At 37.9% G+C, this 23,583-nt stretch overlaps 1 protein-coding gene across 1 annotated transcript in view; it reads left to right on the top strand.

Moving 5' to 3' along the window:
• Positions 1-23,583, top strand: part of TRIM37 (tripartite motif containing 37) — a 131,042-nt gene that overhangs the window by 46,061 nt on the left and 61,398 nt on the right. The window contains exons 12-13 of the mRNA XM_052658014.1: positions 5,383-5,459; positions 19,476-19,541. Coding sequence (XP_052513974.1) covers positions 5,383-5,459; positions 19,476-19,541 — 143 coding nt within the window. The remainder of the gene's footprint in view (positions 1-5,382; positions 5,460-19,475; positions 19,542-23,583) is intronic.

Raw genomic sequence — 23,583 nt, 5'->3', positions numbered from 1 at the left:
GGGGAGAGAGAGGCTGTGGTGATGGCTCCATCCTCTACGCCTTGTTTCCATGGCTGCCCGCCTTTCCTCCAGGGGCATTTCCCACCACATCTCCCTTACATCACCTCTGTCAGTCTTTCCACAGTCAACAGCAGCCCTTGTCCTGGGTTTGCTCCACAATCCCTAAGGTCCAGCTCCCAGCTGCTCGGCCTTCTAGGGGACCTGCCTCCCTATCCAGGGTATGCATGGCTGCGGCAGGGACTGTTTGTATCTCATTCCATTTTGGCTGCCGCATATCAGCTGTTTCACTTACTGCCTTAAATGTGTCTCCTCTGACTCAGACAGTTACCCTGATGTGGGGATTGGACCCTTGCTTCAGTTGCCCCACCCACTGAAGGCAGGTCCAGTCCTAGTAACACTCCTGTTTTTCCTCCTTCATCTTCCTGAGCTTTGCGTGATTCTGTATATTCTTATCCGCTGGTCAGGTGCTCCTGTTTGCTCTCAGCTGGTGTTGTGTGTGCACCTCTGTGTCTGAAGGTGTATTCCTGATGCATCCATGGAGAGATGTACTCCACATCCACCTCCTCCTCCACCATCTTATTCTCCCTGTTTGGGGTTTGTTTGTTTTTTTTTGACACATGTATATATGTAAATTTTTTTGAAGTTTTTTTCTTTAAATTCTACTTATTTTTGGCTGAGCTTTCTTCGTCTTCATTGCTGTGCATGGTTTTCTCTCGTTGCCACGAGCAGGGACTCCTCATTGCCGTGCTTGAGCTTCACATTGTGATGGCTTTTCTTGTTAGGAAGCACAGGCTCTAGGCGCTGGTGGGCTTCATTAGTTGCGATACCTGGGCTCTAGAGCATGGGCTTAGTAGTTGTGGCAGTTGGGCCTAGTTGCTTCTCATCATGTGGCATCTTCCCAGATCAGGGAGTGAACCCATGTCCCCTGCGTTGACTGGTGGATTCCCAGCCACTGGATCACCATGGAAGTCCCTGTATGTATTTTTTAAAAAATAAAATAACTCATGAGGTCACACTAACACTTATAATTCAAATTCAGAATTATAGAATTTTTAAATTTTCTTTATATTACACCCACAACTCATTTCTTCTACTCTAGAAACCTACTTTATGAAGCCATAGGAAATAAGAGAATTGTAATATATCATAATGAATCATTCATTTGCTCTATAAAGAAAATTTCAGGAGGGGAACTCAATTCTACCATCAACTTGAGAAATTCTACCATCAGTTACTGAGAAAGCTTTAAAAACTATTTTGCATATACTCTCATTTCCCTCTGCTGAGTCTAGACAGCTGTTAGCGTTCAGAGCTTGTTTTCTAGTAAATTCTACTGGAAAGGTTAATGGAAACAATATTCCCTGAATTTCTGTGTGTTGAAAATAATGTATATCCTTTACCACTCTTTTTTAGAATTCCTTCCCTTTTAAGACACCCCAGAGCATTGAGTGGAGTTCCAATCCTTTTTAAATCCACTAGTTTACTACTATATGTGTTGGGTTTTTTGGGCCTGTATTCTGTTACATGCTGGGCTCTTTCAATATATAGTTTTAGATTTCTTAAAAGAAAATATTTCCTGAATTACAGTTTTAAATATCTCCTGTGTTTCTACTGTTGGTTTTCTCTTGGGACTTTTATTATCTGCATTTTGAATCTTCTTTGCCTTTGTCTTCAATACTTACCACTTTCTAATTTTTTTAGCTCTTTCTTCATTTCTTTTTAACTTAAAAAATTTTCCTTGTTCACTTATTTTTTAAAAGGTATCAGCTGTTGTGCTTATTTGCCCTTACATTCTTTTAGTTCAGTCTTTATTTCTTAAATAACTTCCTTTTATTTCTGATTCTTCCCTTAGTTCTATTACTTGATATCTGAGTTTTTCTAATACTGATTTCTGTTATTCTTTCATATCATATTTTCTCAGCTTTTCTTTTCTTCCTGCAGGCTCTCATATTATTTTCTTAAGAGTTCTTTAGGTTATTTTGAAATAGGTTACAGTTTTGATCTTTGAGTTTGTTTTTCTAGGGTGCTTTCATTGTCTGTAGGGATGTTATTTTACCCTTTATTTTCTCTTTCATTTTGGTAAATAATGCATAACATAAAATTTACCATTTTAACTATTTCTAAGTGTACATTTAGTACTGTTAAGTAAATTTAAATTGTTGTGTAACTAACTTCCAGAATTTTTCCAACTTGCAAAACTGAAGTGCTCTGCCAGTTAAACAGTAATTCCCCATTTTCCCTTCTCCTCAGACACATTGCTCTGCTTTTTCTTTCTGTGAATTTGACTACTCTAGATACCTCACATATGTGGAACCTTAACACAGTAACATCTTCTTGTTACTGACTTCTTTCACTTAGCATATGTTCTTAAGATTCCTCCTCTTCATAGCTTATATCAGAATTCCCTTCCCTTTTCAGGCTGAGTAATATTCTGTTGTATGTATATACCACGTTTTATTTATCCATCTGTCAGCAGACATCTGACTTGCTTCTGTCCTTTGTCTTTAGTGACTAATGCTGTTTTGAACATAGGTGTGTAACTATCTCTTCAGTATCCTGCTTTTGATTCTTTTGGATATATACCCAGAAAGGGTATTGCTGTACCACATGGTAGTTCTGTTTTTAGTGTCTTAAGGAACTATGCTGTTTCCTACAGTAGTTGCACCATTATACATTCTCATCAGCAGTGCACAAGGGTCCAAATTTGTCCATATCTTCGTCAGTACTTTTTGTTTTCTCTTTCTTTGGTAATAACCATACTAATGGGGATGAGGTAATTCATTGTGCTTTTGATTTATATACCCTAGTGGTGTTTTTGAGCATTTTTTTCATGTGCTTGTTAAGACATTTGTATATCCTTTCTAGAGAAATGTGTATTCAAGTCCTTTGCTCATTTTTTAATCAAGTTTTTTGTTGTTGTAGAGTTGTTCAAGTGTATATATTCTGGATGTGAAAATGTTAGTTGCTCAGTCAAGTCCAACTCTTCACAACCCTGTGGACTGTAGCCCACCAGGCTCCTCTTTCCATGGAATTTCCCAGGCAGGAGTGATAGAATGGTAGTCATTTCCTTCTCTGGGGAATCTTCTTGACCTAGAAATCAAACCCAGGTCTCCTGCATTGCAGGCAGATTCTTGACTATCTGAGCCACCAGGAAAGCCTCCATATTCTGGATATTGACCCCTTATTAGATATATGATTTACACATATTTTTCTAACTTTTAAGGTTTCTTTTTGCTCTGTTGATCATGACCTTTGAAGGACAGAAATTTTAAATTATGTTGTAGTCCAGTTTGTCTGTTTTGGCTTATGGTTTCATATCTAGGAAATTCTTACCAACTCCATTGTCATGGAGCTTTTCGGTTATATTTTCCTCTTAGACTTTTATAACTTTTAAGACTTATGTTTAGATCTTTAATATATTTTGAGTTAATTTTTGTATGATGGAGGGGTCTAGCTTCATTCTTTTGCATGTGTATAACCAATGTGATATGTCAATCAGAAATCCGGTGCTTTGCTTTCTGAGAGATTTCCTGGTTCTTCTGTCCTTGTAATCTGGACCTTTTCCTTCCTTTGCTTGTACTATTTCTATGTTATTTATCTTTTATTTTCCTCTTAGCAGTTCCTTTGCCGTCTTTAGACCTGTCCCCAAAGACCCTGGATACTCGTTTTTCAGAGTTTAGACTTACTAGACTGCATTTAGTTTTTATACTCGGTTGGTATTATATTGAGCAACTTTTTTGCATTTTCTAGTGTTCTGTGGCTTACGATGCTTTTCAGTGACTAACTCTTGGCCATTTGGTGGTTTTCCTTTTTTCTGGTCCATTAGATGTCCCATTGCTTCTCTCTCCTTCCTCCCACAGTGTTGATAAAGGCAGGTCTTTGTGATTATAGTTGGTCTGTCTTTATCTGCTTATGTTTTGGGGGTTGTGGAGGTAACCTGTTACCTGGTTTTGTTGTAAATGTTGTTTGTGAACGTTTGGTTTTGATGTTCAATTGTTTTACTTTCAGATTTTGAGAGTTTTAAAAACTGTGCGACATTGTGGCAGTTTTTCCAGAATCCTCTGCCTATTGAAAATTCTTAAAGCAGGTATTTTGTTAGAGGTACAGATGGTGCATCGATAAGAATTATAAAAATCTTGTTCCTTAAAATTAAGAATTAGGTCAAAGAGAAATTTCTAATATTATTATGTGATAGAATCAGAATAAAAAATGTTTGCTACCTTTTATTAATTGACTGTATTCCAGGGAAGTTGTTTTAGGACCAAATTTTAAAAGAAGAAAGAAACTCCAGTTATTTGCACAAGGATGTTGGTTGATTTTTAAAAATCAGTGTAATTTGCTATATAATTTATATTTCATTATATTGACTAAATTTAGCACATTTTGACAAATACATACAGTTGCACAGTCATTATCATAGTCATGAGTTTTGTCATCCTCAGAAGTTATCTGATTTACCTTTTTCAGCTAATCCTTTTTCCTCCCTTCCTGGCCCCTCTCATCCACTGATCTGTTTTTGTCACTATACTTTTACTTTTTCAGAATTTTATATAATGAGATAACGTATAATCTTTTGTGTCCAACTCTTTTCCCTTAAGTGATTATTCATGTTTCTGTACTATTGTGTTTACTGAATGATTACCATGTCAAACCCTGCATGCTGCATCAGGACCTTTGAGAGCAAAGTAGCCTATAAATGAAGGGGTTCAGAAATAGCTGTAACCTTCTGTAGACATATCCCTGCGCTCAGCCCTCACAGTCTGGTTGGGCAAATGTGTTTATACATGTGGTTTTAACAAATGTAATCTCACACAGCCCTTGAGAAATACAGAAGGGAATAATTTTATTCATAAAATCTCTGTAATAGAAATATGAGCAACTTTAAATCTCCAGACAGAATCTTATATGGAATCCTGACATGTGAAACATAGGAATTATATTTAATTACTTTCAACATCAAGTGTTACCTTTTTCTAATTTACTCCTTTTTAATCTTAAATATTATCTCCTTTGTTTTTTTGTCTCCTTCCTCAACTTCCTAGTGAAGTTGAGACTTTTCATTTTTGGGGTATATTTCTTTGGGGTTTTTGTTTTTCTTGGAGGCTCATTTTTAAGAGTTCTGTATGTGTTGCAACTCCTCTTTTCAAAGTAGTTGATATTTTGCTTTGTTTGTATGCTTTAATGCTTCTATCTTTATGTAGAAAAAAACGTTTGTGGACTCTTGGTCTTTTTATCAGCTCTCTTACTGCTTTTAAACTTAAAACTACTTCTCTATTCAAATATCAGATACTGTTCTATATTTTGTTTCATTATGGCTTACATTTTTACATTTAAATTAACTGGAGTTTCTGTTTACATAACATCTTTTTCTTTTTTTTTGAGGATGGAAATGGAGTTGTTCGTGGTTACTACTTATCTGTATTTCTGGAACTTTCAGCTGGCTTGCCAGAAACTTCCAAGTAAGACATGCAATTAAGTAACAAACTTTAGTGTGGGTTTACATACCTTCTTAGCATTTTTTGTTAACTACTTTTGTTGACTGATATATTTTATGTCTGTTAAGATATTACACCAGTATGGAATCTCTGGCATAGTATGTTGGCATAGACTGTCAGTTCTTAAATTATATGGCATTAGGACTCTATAATGTTAAATTTTATTGGGAAATCCAAAGAATTTTTCTTTATATGGGTTTATCTGTTGGTATTTTCTGAATTAGAAATTAAAACAAAAAAATTTAAATTTTTGTTAATTCACTTTAAAGTAATAAAAAACCTATTACATATTAGCATAATAACATTTTCTTGGAGAATAACTTTTTCTAAAGCAAAATAGTACTTGGTGAGAAAATGTATTGTAAAAACCTCTTAGTGTATGGCTATTCAGTTTACTGTAATAAGTTGTTTGGGTTGAAGTATATATTTAAAATCTGGCCTGATGGATTTTGAATTTCATACGTAGTTGGGGAGTCTTTTACAGTGTGATACAGTTCACATACCACATGAAAGTGAAAGTGTTAGTTGCACTGCTGCTGCTGCTGCTAAGTCGTTTCAGTCGTGTCTGACTCTGTGCGACCCCATAGATGGCAGCCCACCAGGCTCCCCCATCCCTGGGATTCTCCAGGCAAGAACACTGGAGTGGGTTGCCATTTCCTTCTCCAGTGCATGAAAGTGGAAAGTGAAAGGGAAGTTGCTCAGTCATGTCCAACTCTTAGCGACCCAAGGACTGCAGCCCACCAGGCTCCTCTGTCCATGGGAGTTTCCAGGCAAGAGTACTGGAATGGGGTGCCATTGCCTTCTCCAGGTTAGCTAGGAGATGAGTTAGTTGCGCACTCATGTCCAGATCTTTGCGACCCCATGGACTGTAGCCCTATAGGCTCCTCTGTCCATGGAATTCTCCAGGCAAGATTGGAGTGGGTAGCCATGCCCTTCTCTAGGGGATCTTCCTGCCATCTGAGCCACCAGGGAACCATACCATAAAGTTCATCTTATAAATACAAGTGTCGAATTCAGTAGATTTTCATATATTCATTGAGTTCTACAGCTATCACCATATCTAATTTCAGAATATTTTCTTTTTTTTTCTCTTTAAAATTTTTGGCCATGCCTCATGGCATGTGGAATCTTAGTTCCCCAACGAGGGAGCAAACCTGTGCTCCGACACTGGAAGCAAAGAATATTAACCACTGCTGCCAGGGAATTCTGAAGAACATTTTCATCACCCCACAAAGCAACACTGTACTTCTTAGCAATCACTTCCCCTTCCCACCCAGTTCCTGGCAGCCCTAATTTACTTTTTGTTAGGGAGGAACACTTTAAAAAGCAGTTTTAGATAATTGTGAATCATCTTTGATATTACCCCAAAACTGAACAAGTGCTTGTTTGTTAAATGTAATTTGTAGCATGAAATCTGGAACCATATCAGTGAATTTTATTTCACTCTGTTATACCATAATCTGTTGGTTTGAATTGAGATATGTGCTTCTAGTTATGGCATAATAGTGATAACCCTTTCTTCTATAACAACCAAAAAGAAAAACATTTTCTAAACACCAGACCTGAGGCAACAAATGAAAGCAATCCCTGAGAGACAAGAAATAAATCATATCCATGATTGCCTCACTTAACCTTGAGAGAGTTTTCAGGCCATAGTACATGGAAGCAGAAATGCAACAGAGTCTGGCTAACACCTTGAGTTGAGGAGACTGTGCTGAGTGTCCAGAAAGACCAGCATACCTACAGTGCAGTTGTCAGAACACCAGAAGAGAGATCTGTACAAAGAACTCCAGAGAAGGGCGTGGCAACCCACTGCAGTGTTCTTGCCTGGAGAATCCCATGGACAGAGGAGCTTGGTGGGCTGTAGTCCATGGGCTCGCAAAGAGTCGGACACGACTCAGTGACTAACACACGCTCTTCAAATATTCTGCAGAGTATTGAGTAGGGCCTGCAGGTAAAGAAACCTACCTGAGGCTGGGGGAACGACCATCTGGGAAGGTTTAGAGGGAGTGGTGCCTGGTGCCTGGTACAGGGCCAGTAATTGTGTGTATGCCTATCACTATAGTGGTAACTTCTGATCAATGGGGCATTGAATGAAGTATACAGGATATTTTTGCCTCCCTAGTGGAGAACACTCCTAGACTGGACATTACTGCAGACCCATCTAACAAATAAAAGCAAGACCTGAAAGAATTGAATTGTTTCCAGGTAACCTAGCAGCAGTCTAGAGCAGAGCTCAAGAAAACTGATAAGATTACAAAAATACCCAGCACCCAACAAAGCTAAGGTTACATTATCTGTTACTCAGTCAAAGATTAATTGGCATGCAAAGAGGCAGGAAGACATAACCAATACTGAGGAGAGTAATCAGTTGATTTGAGCAAGAACTGTTTTCTATTTTTTTCAATGTGAGTTATATCTATTGGCATTTTATGAATTAGAAATTAAAACATTTAAAAAATTAGTTTACTTATGATAATAAACTAATTGCATTTTTATGAATAGTAACTCTTTCTAAAACAAAATAAGATTTGATGAGAAAACTTGTATTGTTTTGCATTTTTGGAAATCTTTGTATGGCTTAAAAAGACAACTAGGTTCTCATGTGAGAGTTAGGAGAAAATATTTTTCTCAGTTTTTATAACTACACTCCATCTGTTCAAAAGTTGAATAGAGATATGGAAGATACAGAAAATTAATACTGAACTTATTGAGAATGAACTAACTATATTTGAAATGAAGAATACACTGGTTGGCATGAATGACAGATTAGATACTACAGAAGAAAGGATTAATTGATTAATTAATTAAGAAAGGATTAATTAATGAATTAATGGCTTTGAAAGCATTAGCTATAGAAACTATTCAAAATGTGAACATAGAGAATAGAATTCCAAAACTATAAAACAACTTTAAGTAGCTTAATGTACAAATATCTGGAGTCCTGGAAGAAGGGGATGGGAAGGAAATAGTAAATACTTTCCAGACTTGATAAAAGCTTTAAGCCCATGGGTCTAGAAGTTAGTGAACTATAAGCACATGAAGCATGAAGGAAACATCAAAGCACATCATAATCAAATTGCTTAAAACCAGTGGTAAACAAAATATCTTAAACTGTCAGTGAAAAAAAAGTCATTAAATTTAGAGGCACAGAGGTAAGGGTGAAATCAGGTTTCTCACTGGAAACAATTCAAGTGAAATGATAATATAGCAACATTTTAAAAAGATTGAAAGAAACTAACATTAACCTAGAATTTTATAATCAGCAAGAATATATTTTAAAAAATACAGTGAAACTAAGACATTTTCAGATCTGAACTATAAGAAATGTTAAAGTACATGCTTCACACAGGGTAAATAATACCAGTTGAACCTCTGAATTTAAACAAAAAAATGAAGAGCACAAGAAATGGAAATTACTTGTGTAAATAAAGTCTTTTTTCTGTTACCAAAGTAATTTTAAGTGATAATTGACAATATAATAAAAAAACAGCATTATATTTTGGGGTTTTTAACATATTTAAAAGCAAAATTCACAACAAAAACAGCTGTATAAAGGCCGAAAGAGGAACTTCCTAGGTGGTCCAGTGGTTAAAATCTGCCTGCCAATCCTGGGGACATGGGTTTGATCCTTGGTCCTGGAAGGTCCTACATGCCACAGAGCAGCTGACCCAGTGCACCACCACCACTGAGCTTACGCTCTAGAGCCGATGAGCCGCAACTGCTGAAGCCTTCACGCCTCGAGCACGTGCTCTGCAGCAAGAGAAGCCACCACACGGAGAAGCCTGTGCACAGGAGAAGCCTCTGCTCACTGCAGCTAGAGAGAGCCTGTGTGCAGCAGTGAAGACCCAGTGAAACCAGAAATAAATAATTGTTTTAAAAGGCCAAACGATTAAAGCATGGAAGTATAATGTAAGATTCTGACACTATATGTAAAGTGGTATAATAACAATTAAAGATACACTGTGATATGTTAAAGATACGTACTATCCTATTATTTTTTCTTGCCTCTTGTAACAAATTACCAGGAATTTGGCAGCTTAAAACAACAGAAAACATTTCCCTCACATTTCTGGATGCCAGAAACCCAAAAACCATTGCTAGGCCAAAATCAGTTTCAGTAGAGTTGTGCACTAAGGGAGATCTGTTACTTGCTTTTCAGCTTATGCTTACTGCCAGCATTCTTGGGCTTATGACAGTGTCACTCCCATCTCTGCCTTTGGTCACGTTGCCTTACCTTTTATTGTCTGTCAGATCTTCCTCTGCTTTTCTCTTACAGTGACGTTTATGGTTACATTTAGGGTGTATGTGGATTTTCCAGGATAGTCCCCTCATCTCAGGATCCTTGGCTTAATTGCAGCTGTGTATTCCTAGTCACAGGTTCTGAGAATTAAGATGTCAATACCTTGGGGACACTCTTCAGCCTTCCAAACTATAAATTATAAAGCCACTGCTAAAATGACAGAGATGTTTAGTTTATAAAGCAATGGTGGGGATAAAATTGAAGCAAATCCTAGTCTTAAAGCAGGCAGGAAAAGATAAGTGGTAACAAAACACATATGGGAGGAATACCAAGATGTGGCACCATAAATGGTCTAAACACCCGAAATAAAAAGTGAAGATTGTCAGATTGGCTAGAAAAGCAAAACTCACGTGTATGCCAAACCCAAGAAATATGCATTAAATGTAAAGATATACCATACTAATCAAAACCAAGTTGGAGATGTTACTTTAATATCCAAGTAGATTTCAAAGGAAAGCATATTACCAGAGATAAAGAAGTTTATTTCATAGTGATAAAAGGATCAGTTAATGAAGAGGACATACAATGATTATGAATATTTCTGTTTATACTCTGGTAACAGATTTTGAAAATGCACAAAGCAAAAACTGATAGAAGTATAAGAAGAAATAGAACTTCTTCTCTCAGTTGATATAGCAGGTAGGCAGAAAATCATCAAGGGTATAGTAAATCTGGATAGCCCTGTCACCCAGCCTGACTTGCTGGACATTTATAGACTCTTTGATCCAACGGTAGCAGAATGCAAATTATTCTTAAGTGTGCACAAAATATTTACCAAGAAAGACCATATTCTGGAATGTAAAATATGTTTGAAAAAATTCAAAAATATTCAAATCATTCAGGTTTTTTTTTTTTACTGTAATGAATTCAATTTAGATGTTTGTAATAGATATTTTAAAAATCTGACATAGTTGAAAGGTAAATAACATACTTCTAAATAACCCCTGGATCCAAGAGGAAATCATAATAGGGTTTTTAAAAGTTTTTTGAAGTGGAGTGAAAACACAGCATACCAGAATTTATAGCATGTTGCTAAAGCAATAGGTAGGGGAAAATTTATATGACTAAATGCCCATATAAATGAAAAGCAGAAAGGCCTTAAATAAATATCAGCGTCTGTTTTAATAAACTAGAAAAAACAAGTTAAATGAAAAGTAAACAATAAAAATAGTAACAAAGATAAAAAATGCAATGAGATAAACACGCAGTAGAGAAAATCATTGAAATCGAAAGGATAACATTGAAAGTCTAACACTGTATAACTGAAGGTATATAATAAAGCCATAGAGTATCAGCATAATACATCATATTAGCGTAAGAGACAGATGATCAATGGAATATACAGATCTCCTCCATGATCCAAAAGTAGAGCAGTTCTCTGAAACCTTTTGTAAGATGAAATGGCATCAAGTGAAGAAACAATTACCTTGAGATATACCTTGCTAACAGATGCACAGAATATAAAAGGATAAAGTATATATGCTTACAGACACAGTTCAAAGCTATGGCAGCTTGATACTGAGATGCTGGGTCTAGTTCCTTCCTGGAAGGAGGTTGGTGGTGACACTCTTGCTGCTTGGAGCATGCCTCTGTAATGGCTTGCTACAAAACAAGCACTGAATGCTAGTTTCACTTTTCAGCTGTTTTTTTTTTTTTTTTAAGTGATATTTTTCTTGGTTAGCAAAAGCAAGTACTAGTGTAGACCCTTTCGTAAAAAGTAAAATGGCGGAAAGAGAATTTTAAAAAAATTGGGGATACCTGTGAAAATTCTAGAAATAAATGCACTTTCATTAGGAAATTAGTGGTTGAAAAAGATGCAAAGACAGTGCTGTGGGGAAGGTGTAATCTTTTCAACAAATTGCTCTTGAATATTTGGATATTCCTATGCAAAAAAATGGGATTCAGATCCATACCTCACACTATATACCTAAACTAACTGAAAATTGATCCTAGACCTAGATTTAAGTTGTAAAATAATAAAACTTGCTGGAGATAGTATATATCTATACTATAGTATAGATAGTAGATATCTATATATCTATATATATATATAGTAAAATAATAAAACTCGCTGGAGATAACACAGAGGAAATGTACCTTTGTCTTGGGCATTGTTATTTTAGTTAAAATGCAAAAACACAGTCCATAAAAGAAACACATTTTTAAATTAGACTTCATGAGAATTATAAAGTTCTCTTCCTCAGATTACGTGGAATTGTACCGATAATAAATAAACAAGGTCCCTTCCCCATATTAGCAAAAAGTTTGTCCGACACCCATAAAGAAGGTATATACATGGCACACTAAGCCTGTGTAAGGTGTTTATGGAATTAGTCATTAGGGAAACAAATTTATCTACAATACAATACTACGTGTCCCATTAGAGGAGCTATAATTACAAAGATCATATCACGTGTTGGCAAGAATATAGAGAAATCTGAAGTCTTAGATGTTTCTGATGGGAATATAAAATGATACAGTGACTTCTGTAAACAAGCTGGTGCAAACAAGTTGTAAACAAGTCATACACTTCTGTATGACTCAGTCCAACCACACTTAGATATTTACCTCAGAGAAAAGGAACTAGACATCTGACAAAGTGTTACAGAAATGTTCGTAGTAACTACATTTTGAATAGCCAAGTAAAATCAACCCTCATGGCCATCAACAGATAAGTAAGCAAATTTTGCTATGGCTAGACAATGAAATAAAACTTAGCAAGAAAAAATAATGAACTGTTGACACATGTGACAATAGGACTTTTAAATTATTTTAAATGAAAGGAGCCAGACTAAAAAGAGCACATGTAAATGATTCTATTATATAAACCTCTAGAAAAATGCAAGCTAATCTGTAGTGACAGTGCAGATGTGTGGTTGCTGAGAGATGGGGCAGGCTGGGCTAAGGTTGGTTGGACGGTGTCGGGAGAAAGTAAGAATTACGCGAGGCAGAGGAGACCCTGGGAATAGTGGATATGTGTTTTGGTTGCTGTACTGGTGATGGTTTTATGGATATATATAAACATGTGGCCGACTTACCAATTATACGCTTAAGTTCCATGGCATTAAAACTTTTTGTTTATGGCTGTGCTGTGGGAGGCCTTACAAATAGCTGTGAAAAGAAGAGAGGCGAAAGGCAAAGGAGAAAAAGAAAGATATAAGCATCTGAATGCAGAGTTCCAGAGAATAGCAAGAAGATATAAGAAAGCCTTCTTCAGCGATCAATGCAAAGAAATAGAGGAAAACAACAGAATGGGAAAGACTAGAGATCTCTTCAAGAAAATTAGAGATACCAAGGGAACATTTCATGCAAAGATGGGCTCCATAAGGGACAGAAATGGTCTGGACCTAACAGAAGCAGAAGATATTAAGAAGAGGTGGCAAGAATACAAGGAAGAACTGTACAAAAGATCTTCATGACCCAGATAACCACAATGGTGTGATCACTCACCTAGAGCCAGACATCCTGGAATGTGAAGTCAAGTGGGCTTTAGAAAGCATCACTATGAACAAAGCTAGTGGAGGTGATGGAATTCCAGTTGAGCTGTTTCAAATCCTGAAAGATGATGCTGTGAAAGTGCTGCACTCAATATGCCAGCACATTTGGAAAACTCAGCGGTGGCCACATGACTGGAAAAGGTCAGTTTTCATTCCAATGCCAAAGAATGCTCAAACTACTGCACAATTGCACTCATCTCACATGCTAGTAAAGTAATGCTCAAAATTCTCCAAGCCAGGCTTCAGCAATACGTGAACCGTGAACTTCCTGATGTTCAAGATGTTTTTAGAAAAGGCAGAGGAACCAGAGATCAAATTGCCAACATCTGTTGGATCATGGAAAAAGCAAGAGAGTTCCAGAAAAACATCTATTTCTGCTTTATTGACTATGCCAAAGCCTTTGACTGTGTGGATCACAACAAACTGTGCAAAATTCTGAGAGAGATGGGAATACCAGACCACCTGACCTGTCTCTTGAGAAATCTGTATGCAGGTCAGGAAGCAATAGTTAGAACTGGACATGGAACAACAGACTGGTTCCAAATAGGAAAAGGAGTACGTCAAGGCTGTATATTGTCACCCTGCTTATTTAACTTCTATGCAGAGTACATCATGAGAGACGCTGGGCTGGAAGAAGCACAAGCTGGAATCAAGATTACTGGGAGAAATATCAATAACCTCAGATATGCAGATGACACCACCTTTATGGCAGAAAGTGAAGAGGAACTAAAAAGCCTCTTGATGAAAGTGAAAGAGGAGAGTGAAAAAGTTGGCTTAAAGCTCAACATTCAGAAAACAAAGATCATGGCATCTGTTCCCATCACTTCATGGAAAATAGATGGGGAAACAGTGGAAACAGTGTCAGACTTTATTTTTTGGGGCTCCAAAATCACTGCAGATGGTGACTGCAGCCATGAAATTAAAAGATGCTTACTCCTTGGAAGAGAAGTTACGACCAACCTAGATAGTATGTTCGAAAGCAGAGACGTTACTTTGCCAGCAAAGGTCCGTCTAGTCAAGGCTATGGTTTTTCCTGTGGTCATGTATGGATGTGAGAGTTGGACTGGGAAGAAGGCTGAGCGCCGAAGAATTGATGCTTTTGAACTGTGGTGTTGGAGAAGACTCTTGAGAGTCCCTTGGACTGCAAGGAGATCCAACCAATCCATTCTGAAGGAGATTAGCCCTGGGATTTCTTTGGAAGGAATGATGGTAAAGCTGAAACTCCAGTACTTTGGCCACCACATGTGAAGAGTTGACTCATTGGAAAAGACTGTGATGCTGGGAGGGATTGAGGGCAGGAGGAGAAGGGGATGACAGAGGATGAGATGGCTGGATGGCATCACTGACTCGATGGACTTGAGTCTGGGTGAACTCCGGGAGTTGGTGATGGACAGGGAGGCCTGGCATGCTGTGATTCATGGGTTCACAAAGAGTCGGACAGGACTGAGCAACTGAACTGAACTGTGTCTTCGCTGCTGCGCAGGCTTTTTTTCTAGTTGTGGTGGACGGGGCTCCTCTCTCTGTGCCATGTGCAGGCTTCTCATTGTGGTGGTTTCTTTTGAGGTAGAGCCTGAGCTCTAGGGTGTGGGCTTCAATAGTTGCAGCTTGCGATCTCGATCGAGAACACAGGCACTCAACAGTTGTGGCTTGCGGGCTTAGTTGCTCCGCCACATGTGGTATCCTCCGGGACCAGGGACCGAACCTGTATCCTCTGCATTGCAAGTTGGATTCTTAACCACTGGACCACCAGAAAAGGCCCATTCCATTAAAACTTTTATTCAGAAAAACAATTAAAACTTTATTGGCCTGTCTTATACTTTGCATGGATCTTTTACTCATGGGTGACTTTGTAACACCATGGGTTAATCATTTAGAAAATAATGATTTACTAAATACAGTTGATACATTTCATTATGCAGTATCAGTCACATTCATTGATACCACCGTTTTCAGAATAAAAGTCTTAAAGTATTGAAAAGCTTTTAAGTTCATGTGGTGCATACAATTTTCCAAGATTATGTTTTTGGTTTTGTTTTTGTTTTTTAATTGAAAGTGTGTTTTATCACTGGCAGTTCTTTTCCTTATTTTGGTCCAGAACATGTCTTCTGGGTATCTACAACCGAAGTATTGTTTGTCAGTTCTTTCCATTTGTTTCACAAAAAAAGTGACTGATCTTGGAACTCAGTTGAACAAAGTGATGTTTTCCAAGGCATCCATTGTAGCATAAGTACTTTATGTATGTTTCCCATTTGTGACACCAAGTGTTGAAGCTTAGTAATGTTTGTCATTTTGACTACTTCTTCAAAGATACTGTTGAGAGACATTGATTTTTTCCCCACCTGAAGATATGCAGCAGCGCATAGCGTGATTACTGGTACACCTTAACTGCCATCACTTTTCACCACCAGTGAAAATGTCAGACACAGTGAAAAAGGCAAACAACGTCTTAGCATTATTACAAAGACTGGTTTTGACTTTTTGGATCGCTGAAAGAATCATAGGAACTGACCCCCAGTAGCACAACCTCTGACATAGACTACCTTAATGTAGAATATTCTTGCCACTACTCGTGAGTCAAGCTATGAATGAAGCTGGTAGTATAGAAAGGATTCTGGCCTCTGAGTTGTAACTATTGATATGTTTTAGTCGTAACTCTGTCCCAAGTCTGTGATCTGAAGCAGTGGACTGTTGCTGTTGGACCTGTATTGTTGCTGTAACAGCTGACATCTGCTGAGTATATACTCTGTGCTCTGCACTTTGCCTTCTATAACTCATTTTGCTTTACTCCCACCTCATGTGCTGTCACTGCTATTTTCACTCCCATTTTACAGGTGGAAGTGTAACAGCCAAGTTACTCACTTAAGTTCAGCATTGTTAAAATGGAATCTGTTTAACATAGATTTTTCTCTCTCTTTGTTCTTAACCACCAAATTTGTCATTGGAAGGTGGTTGATCATGGACAGAATTATAAGAAGTTTAGTGATTATAGGATTTTGTTCATAACCCTGTTGCTACCATTAATGTTGGTTCTCTTCTTGTCTCTTGAATATTTTCTAATCTGTATATAGGCATAACTCAGATATTGCAGGTTTGGTTCTAGACCACTGCAATAAAGCAAGTCACATAAAAGTTAGGTTTATAGTCTATTAAGTGTGTGATAGTATTATGTCTCAGAAAACAGTATACATATCTAATTTAAAATACTTTATTGCTGTAAAATGCAAACCATCACTGAGTCATCAGTGGGTCATAATTCTTTGCTGGTGGAAGGTTTTGCCTTGATATTTGGTGGCTGCTGTCTGATCAGGGTAGTGATTGCTAAAGGCTAGAGTGGGTGTAGCAACTTCCTTAAATAAGGTAACAGTGAAGTTTGCAGCATTGATTGACTTGTCCTCTCATGTGTGGTTTCTCTGTAGCATGCAGTGCTGTTTGATAGCATTTTACTCACAGTAGAACTTGTTTCAGATTTGGAGTCAATCCTCTCAAATCCTGACTTGACTGCTTTATCAACTGTTGCTGCCCGACTTTGTTGTGACCCTGTGGATTATAGCCTGCCATGCTCCTCTGTGCATGGGATTTTCCTGGCAAGAATACTAGAGTGGATTGCCATTTCCTTCACCAGTGTTTTATCAACTAAATTTATGTAGTATTCTAAATCCTTTGTTATCATTTCAACAACCTTCACAGTATCTTTACCTGGAGTAGGTTGTATCTCAAGAAACCTTTTTATCCCCTCATTCGTAGAAAGTAGCTCCTCATCCATTAAAGTTTTATGGAGATGGTAGCAGTTCAGTCACATCTTCAGGCTCTACTTCTGATTCTAATTCTCTTGCTGTTTCTGCCATGTCTGCAGTTGCTTCCTCCACTGAGATCTTCAACCCCTTAAAGTCGTTTGTGAGGTTTGGAGTCAAGTTCTTTCAAAGTCTTCTTAATGTTGATTTTTCCAACCTCTTTCCACAAATCATGAATGGTCTTTTTGGCGTCTAGAATGGTTAATCCTTCCCAGGTTTTCAGTTTACTTTGCCTGGATCCATCAGAGCAATTACTACAGCAGTTATTGTTTTATGAAATATATTCCTTAATTAATAAGGGTGAAAGTGAAGTCACTCAGTGGTGTCCGACTCTTTGTGACCCTGTGGACTGTAGCCTACCAAGCTCCTCTGTCCATGGGATTCTCCAGGCAAGAATACTGGAGTGGGTTGCCATTTCCTTCTCCAGGGGATATTCCCGACCCAGGGATCGAACCCGGGTTTCCCACGTTGGAGGCAGACGCTTTAACCTCTGAGCCACCAGGGAAGCCTCTAATAAGGGTTGAAAGTCAAAATTACTATCTGTGGGCTGCAGAATGGATGTGTGTGAGCAGGCCTGAAAGCAACATTAATTTTGTATATCTCCATCAGAGCTCTTGGGTGGCCAGGTGCATTGTCAGTGAGCAGTAATACTTTGCAAAAAGTTGTTTTTTTTTTTTTTTCCAGAGCAGTAAATCTCAACAGTGGGCTTAAAATATTCAGTTAACCACAGGTAGAGAGATGGGTTGTCCTCAGGCTTTGTTCTTTTTATAGAGCAAAGGCAGAGTAAGTTTAGCATAGTTCTTAAGGGCTCTAGGGTTTTCAGAATGGTAAATGAGCATTAGCTTCAATTTAAAGTCACCAGCTATATTAGCTCCTGACAAAACTCAGCCTGTCCTTGGATACTTTGAAGCGAGACGTTACTTCTGGATAGCTTGCTGCAGCTTCTATACCAGCTTCCGCTTTTATGTTATGAAGACAGCTTCGTTCCTTCAACCTCAGCAAGCAGCCTCTGGTAGCGTTAAACTTTTCTTCTACTGCTTCTTCGTCTCTCTCAGCCTTTGTGGAATTGAGACTTAGGACCTTGCTGTGGATTAGGCTTCGGCTTAGGGGAATGTTGTAGCTTGTTTGTTCTTCTATCTGGACCACTAAAACTTTCTCCATGTCATCAGTGATACTGTTTAGCTTTTTAAATTGTGTGTTCACTGGAGTAACACTTTCAACTTCCTATAAGAATTTTTCCTTTGCATTCGTAGCTTGGCCAACTGTTTGACACAAGTGGCCTAGCTTTCAGCCTCTCTCGGCTTTCAACATGTCTTCCTCACTAACCTTAATCATTTCTAGCTTTTGATTTAAAATAAGACGTGAGTTTTTCTTTCACTTGAACACTTAAAGGCCATTAATTTGTCTAATTTCAGTATTGTTATGTCTCAGGAATAGGGAGGCCTAAGAGAAGGAAAGAAATTGGGGAGGAGGGCAGGGAAGACAGATGCCGATAGGTAAAACAGTCAGAACATACACAACGTTTATCAGTTAAGTTTGTTGTTGGATATGGTTTGTGGCACCCCAAAACAGTTCCATCAGAGGTCACTGGTCACAGATCATGATTACAGATATAACAATAATAATGTAAAAGTTTGAAAGATTGTGAGAATTACAAACTATGACATGGACATGAAGTGACTAAATGCTGTTGGAAAAGTGGAGCCAAATAGACTAGCTTGATGCAAGGTTGCCACAAACCTTCAATGTGTAACAGTGTTACACACTGAAGTACAAAAAACCAAAAGCACAATAAAACAAGGTGTGTCTGTACCTGTGTTTCTTACCTTCCTAAGATTCTCCTGTTGCTGATAGGTAGATTTTGTGACATTTCTGTTGCTTTTGGTGCTGGTTTTATTTTGGATGCTTTTATTGTTGATATAGTACTTTGGCCACCTGACGCGAAGAGTTGACTCATTGGAAAAGACTCTGATACTGGGAGAGATTGGGGGCAGGAGGAGAAGGGGACAACAGAGGATGAGATGGCTGGATGGCATCACAGACTCGATGGACATGAGTTTGAGTGAACTCTGGGAGATGGTGATGGACAGGGAGGCCTGGCGTGCTGCGATTCATGGGGTCGCAGAGAGTCGGATACGACTGAGCAACTGAACTGAACTGATTGTTGATATATACACTTAAGGAAGTTCAAGTTTGCATTATAATTAGTAGTAATATTATCAGTGATAATGAAATACTGTCATTCAGGATACTAAGGTTTAAGATTAGAATTGTGTATTTGCTAGATATTATCTGAATACCTTAATGAGAATGTTCTGTTTGGATAAAAACAGACATCTTATCATTGGGTTTTTTTTTTTCTTTTCTTTTTTTTGGCTGTGCTGTGCAGCATGTGCTGCTGCACTCAATATGCCAGCAAATTTGGAAAACTCAAGTGGCCACAGGACTGGAAAAGGTCAGTTTGCATCCCAATCCCAAAGAAAAGCAATGCCAAAGAATGCTGAAACTACTGCATAATTGCCCTCATCTCACACGCTAGCAAAATAATGCTCAAAATTTTCCAAGCCAGGCTTTAATAGTACGAGAACCGCGAACTTCCAGATGTTCAAGCTGGTTTTAGAAAAGGCAGAGGAACCAGAGATCAAATTGCCAACATCCGTTGGATCATCAAAAAAGTGAGAGAGTTCCAGAAAAACATCTATTTCTGCTTTATCGACTCTGCCAAAGCCTTTGACTTTGTGGATCACAAGAAACTGCAAAATTCTTCAAGAGATGGGAATACCAGATCACCTGACCTGCCTCCTGAGAAATCTTTATGCAGGTCAGGAAGCCACAGTTAGAACTGGACATGGAACAAGAGACTCATTCCAAATCGGGAAAGGAGTACATCAAGGCTGTATATTGTCACCCTGCTTATTTAACTTATATGCAGAGTACATCATGAGAAACGCTGGGCTGGAAGAAGCACAAACCGGAATCAAGATTGCCAGGAGAAATATCAATAACCTCAGATATACAGATGACACCACCCTAGTGGCAGAAAGCAAAGAAGAACTAAAGAGCCTCTTGATGAAAGTGAAAGAGGAGAGTGAAGAAGTTGGCTTCAAGCTCAACATTCAGAAAACTAAGATCATGGCATCTGGTCCCATCACCTCATAGCAAGTAAATGGGAAACAATTGAAACAGAGACTTTATTTTTGGGGCTCCAAAATCACTGCAGATGGTGACTGCAGCCATGAAATTGAAAGACGCTTACTCCTTGGAAGAATCTAGACAGCATAGCTATGACCAATCTAGACAGCATATTAAAAAGTAGAGACATTACTTTGCCAACAAAAATCCGTCTAGTCAAAGCTGTGGTTTTCGCAGTGGTCATTTATGGTTGTGAGAGTCAGAGTATAAAGAAAACTGAGCGCCAAAGACTTGATGCTTTTGAACTGTGGTGCTGGAGAAGACTCTTGAGAGTCCCTTGGACTGCAAGGAGATCCAACCAGTCCATCCTAAAGGAAATCAGTCCTGAATATTCACATCAGCCCATGGAAGGGCTGATGCTGAAGCTGAAACTCCAATACTTTGGCCACCTGATGCGAAGAACTGACTCATTGGAAAAGACCCTGATGCTGGCAAAGATTGAAGGCAGAAGGAGAAGGAATGACAGAGGATGAGATGGCTGGATGGCATCACTGCCTCAATGGACATGAGTTTGAGTAAGCTCTGGGAGTTGGTGATGGACAGGGAGGCCTGGCGTGCTGCAGTCCAAGGGGTCGCAAAGAGTCGGACATGATTGAGCAACCAAACTGACTAACTGATGCAGCATATAGGGTCTTAGTTCCCCGAAGAGGGATTGAACCTGCTTCCTCATCCGTGAAAGCGCAGAGTCCTAACCCGGGCCACTAGGAATTTCCCTTATCTGTTAATTCTCTTTAACAGTCCAGTAAGCCTAGAGAAAAGTTTTGAATACTTTTAAAATTAATTATTGAAACATCATTCAATTATGGGATTGAGAGTTTAGCAGTGAGGTAGTTTAACTGTCAGAATATGAAGTAAAAATATAAATCATTGTATTATCTAGTAGATTTTAATAACACCTGGGATGCTGTAGAAGTACCTTGATAATTTCATTGTATGTAAATATCTCTTTTCCTGTGTGTGTTTTCATAAACCTGTCTTGGCTTTAGAGGAAATTTACATGTGACTGACACCCTCAGATTGGCTCTTAACAGTATTTACTGAGCTGACTTGTCTTAGAGAAGGAAATTTCTTTGAGTTGCTTAAGAAAAGAATAGAACTTTCCCTTGGGGAGTAATACTAATGAGAATAAAATTTTAAGTTATGATTGTTCAGTTCACTCAGACTTTCAGTTTGATAAAAGAGAGGAATTTAAGGTGGAATATTCAAATTTGAGGTTTTAGTTTTATCTGAGATTAGGGTTGAGTTGCTTTATAAATAATATAGCTTGGATTAATTGCTGTATATAATAGAAACATAGGTGTATATCTGTCATAATTTTAAATAACTAATGCAAGGACTTCCCTGGTGATTTAGTGGCCAAGACTCTGCTGCCATGCAGGGGACCCAGGTTCAATCCCTGGTTAGGGAACTATAGTAGATCCTACATCCTGCAACTAAAACCCGCCCAGCCAAATAAATACTTTTTTTTTTTAAAGAGAGAACTAATGCAGATAAAAGAATGATCTTTTATAAAATACTATATGCTTAAAAAAATACTATATGCTTTTTCACATAATAAACTAATTTTTCAAAACTTGTTTTATATTGATTTTAAACTTAACATCTGTCTTGATCCTGGATGTATTTAACCGTATGCATGAATGTCTTTCTCCCTAGATTGTCAGTGTTCTTGGTTGTTCCTCTATGAATTTTGAGGTTTTAACTACTCATTTTAAAAATAGAAGTAGATTTTATTTTTTGAGATGAAATTCATATATAAAGCATTTTTAAATACACAGTTCAGTCACCACCTCTCTCTAATTTCAGAATGTTTTCATCATCTCAGAACACCTTGTACCCATCCTTTCCTTCTCTCAGTCCTAGATAATTACTATTCTGGATATTTCATATAAAAGTTCATACAGTTTGGGATCTTTTATATTTGATGTGTATTTAGTTATTATTAGCATAGTGTTTACAGGGTTCACCCAGTGTTTAAGCATCAAAACTTCGTTCTTTATATGGCTGAACAATATTCCATGTATGTATATACTTCAGTTTGTTTATACATGCATCTGTTAATAGACACATGGATTGTTTCCGTCTTTTGGCTATTATGAGTAATCCTGCTATAAATATTTCAGGTGCAAGTTTTTATATGGGCATAGGTTTTCATTTCTTCTGAATATATAGCAATAGTGGAATTGCTAGGTTATATGGTAATTCTGTATTTTTATTTTATTTTGTAATTTATTGTTTTGTTTTTACTATAAATTTATTTATTTTAATTGGAGGCTAATTACTTTACAATATTGTCTTGATTTTACCACACATCAACATGAATCCGCCATGGGTACATGTGTTCCCCATCCTGAACCCCTCTCCCTCCCCGTACCATCCCTCTGGGTCGTCCCAGTGCATCAGCGCCAAGCATCCTGTATCCTGCATTGAACCTGGACTGGTGATTCATTTCATGAGTGATATTATACATGTTTCAATGCCATTCTCCCAAATCATCCCACCCTCTCCCTCTCCCACAGCGTCCAAAAGACTGTTCTTTACATCTGTGTCTCTTTTGCTGTCTCGCATACAGGGTTATCGTTACCATCTTTCTAAATTCCGTATATATGCGTTAGTATACTGTATTGGTGTTTTTCTTTCTGGCTTACTTCACTCTGTATAATAGGCTCCAGTTTCATCCACCTCATTAGAACTGATTCAAATGTATTCTTTTTAATGCCTGAGTAATACTCCATTGTGTATATGTACCACAGCTTTCTTATCCATTCATCTGCTGATGGACATCTAGGTTGCTTCCATGTCCTGGCTATTATAAACAGTGCTGCGATGAACACTGGGGTACACGTGTCTCTTTCAATTCTGGTTTCCTCGGTGTGTATGCCCAGCAGTGGGATTGCTGGGTCATAAGGCAGTTCTATTTCCAGTTTTTTAAGGAATCTCCACACTGTTCTCCATAGTGGCTGTACTAGTTTGCATTCCCACCAACAGTGTAAGAAGGTTCCCTTTTTTCCACACCCTCTCCAGCATTTATTGCTTGTAGACTTTTGGATCACAGCCATTCTGACTGGTGTGAAATGGTACCTCATTGTGGTTTTGATTTGCCTTTCTCTGATAATGAGTGATGTTGAGCATCTTTTCATGTATTTGTTAGCCATCTGTATGTCTTCTTTGGAGAAATGTGTACTTAGTTCTTTGGCCCCTTTTTTAATTGGGTTGTTTATTTTTCTGGAATTGAGCTTCAGGAGTTGCTTGTATATTTTTGAGATTAGTTGTTTGTCAGTTGCTTCATTTGCTATTATTTTCTC

Source organism: Budorcas taxicolor, chromosome 19 (assembly GCF_023091745.1).
Source record: "Budorcas taxicolor isolate Tak-1 chromosome 19, Takin1.1, whole genome shotgun sequence".
In the NCBI taxonomy this organism is placed as follows: Eukaryota; Metazoa; Chordata; class Mammalia; order Artiodactyla; family Bovidae; genus Budorcas; species Budorcas taxicolor.
Note: the sequence above shows the minus strand (reverse complement) of the source record. Positions and strands in the feature narration are given on the sequence as shown.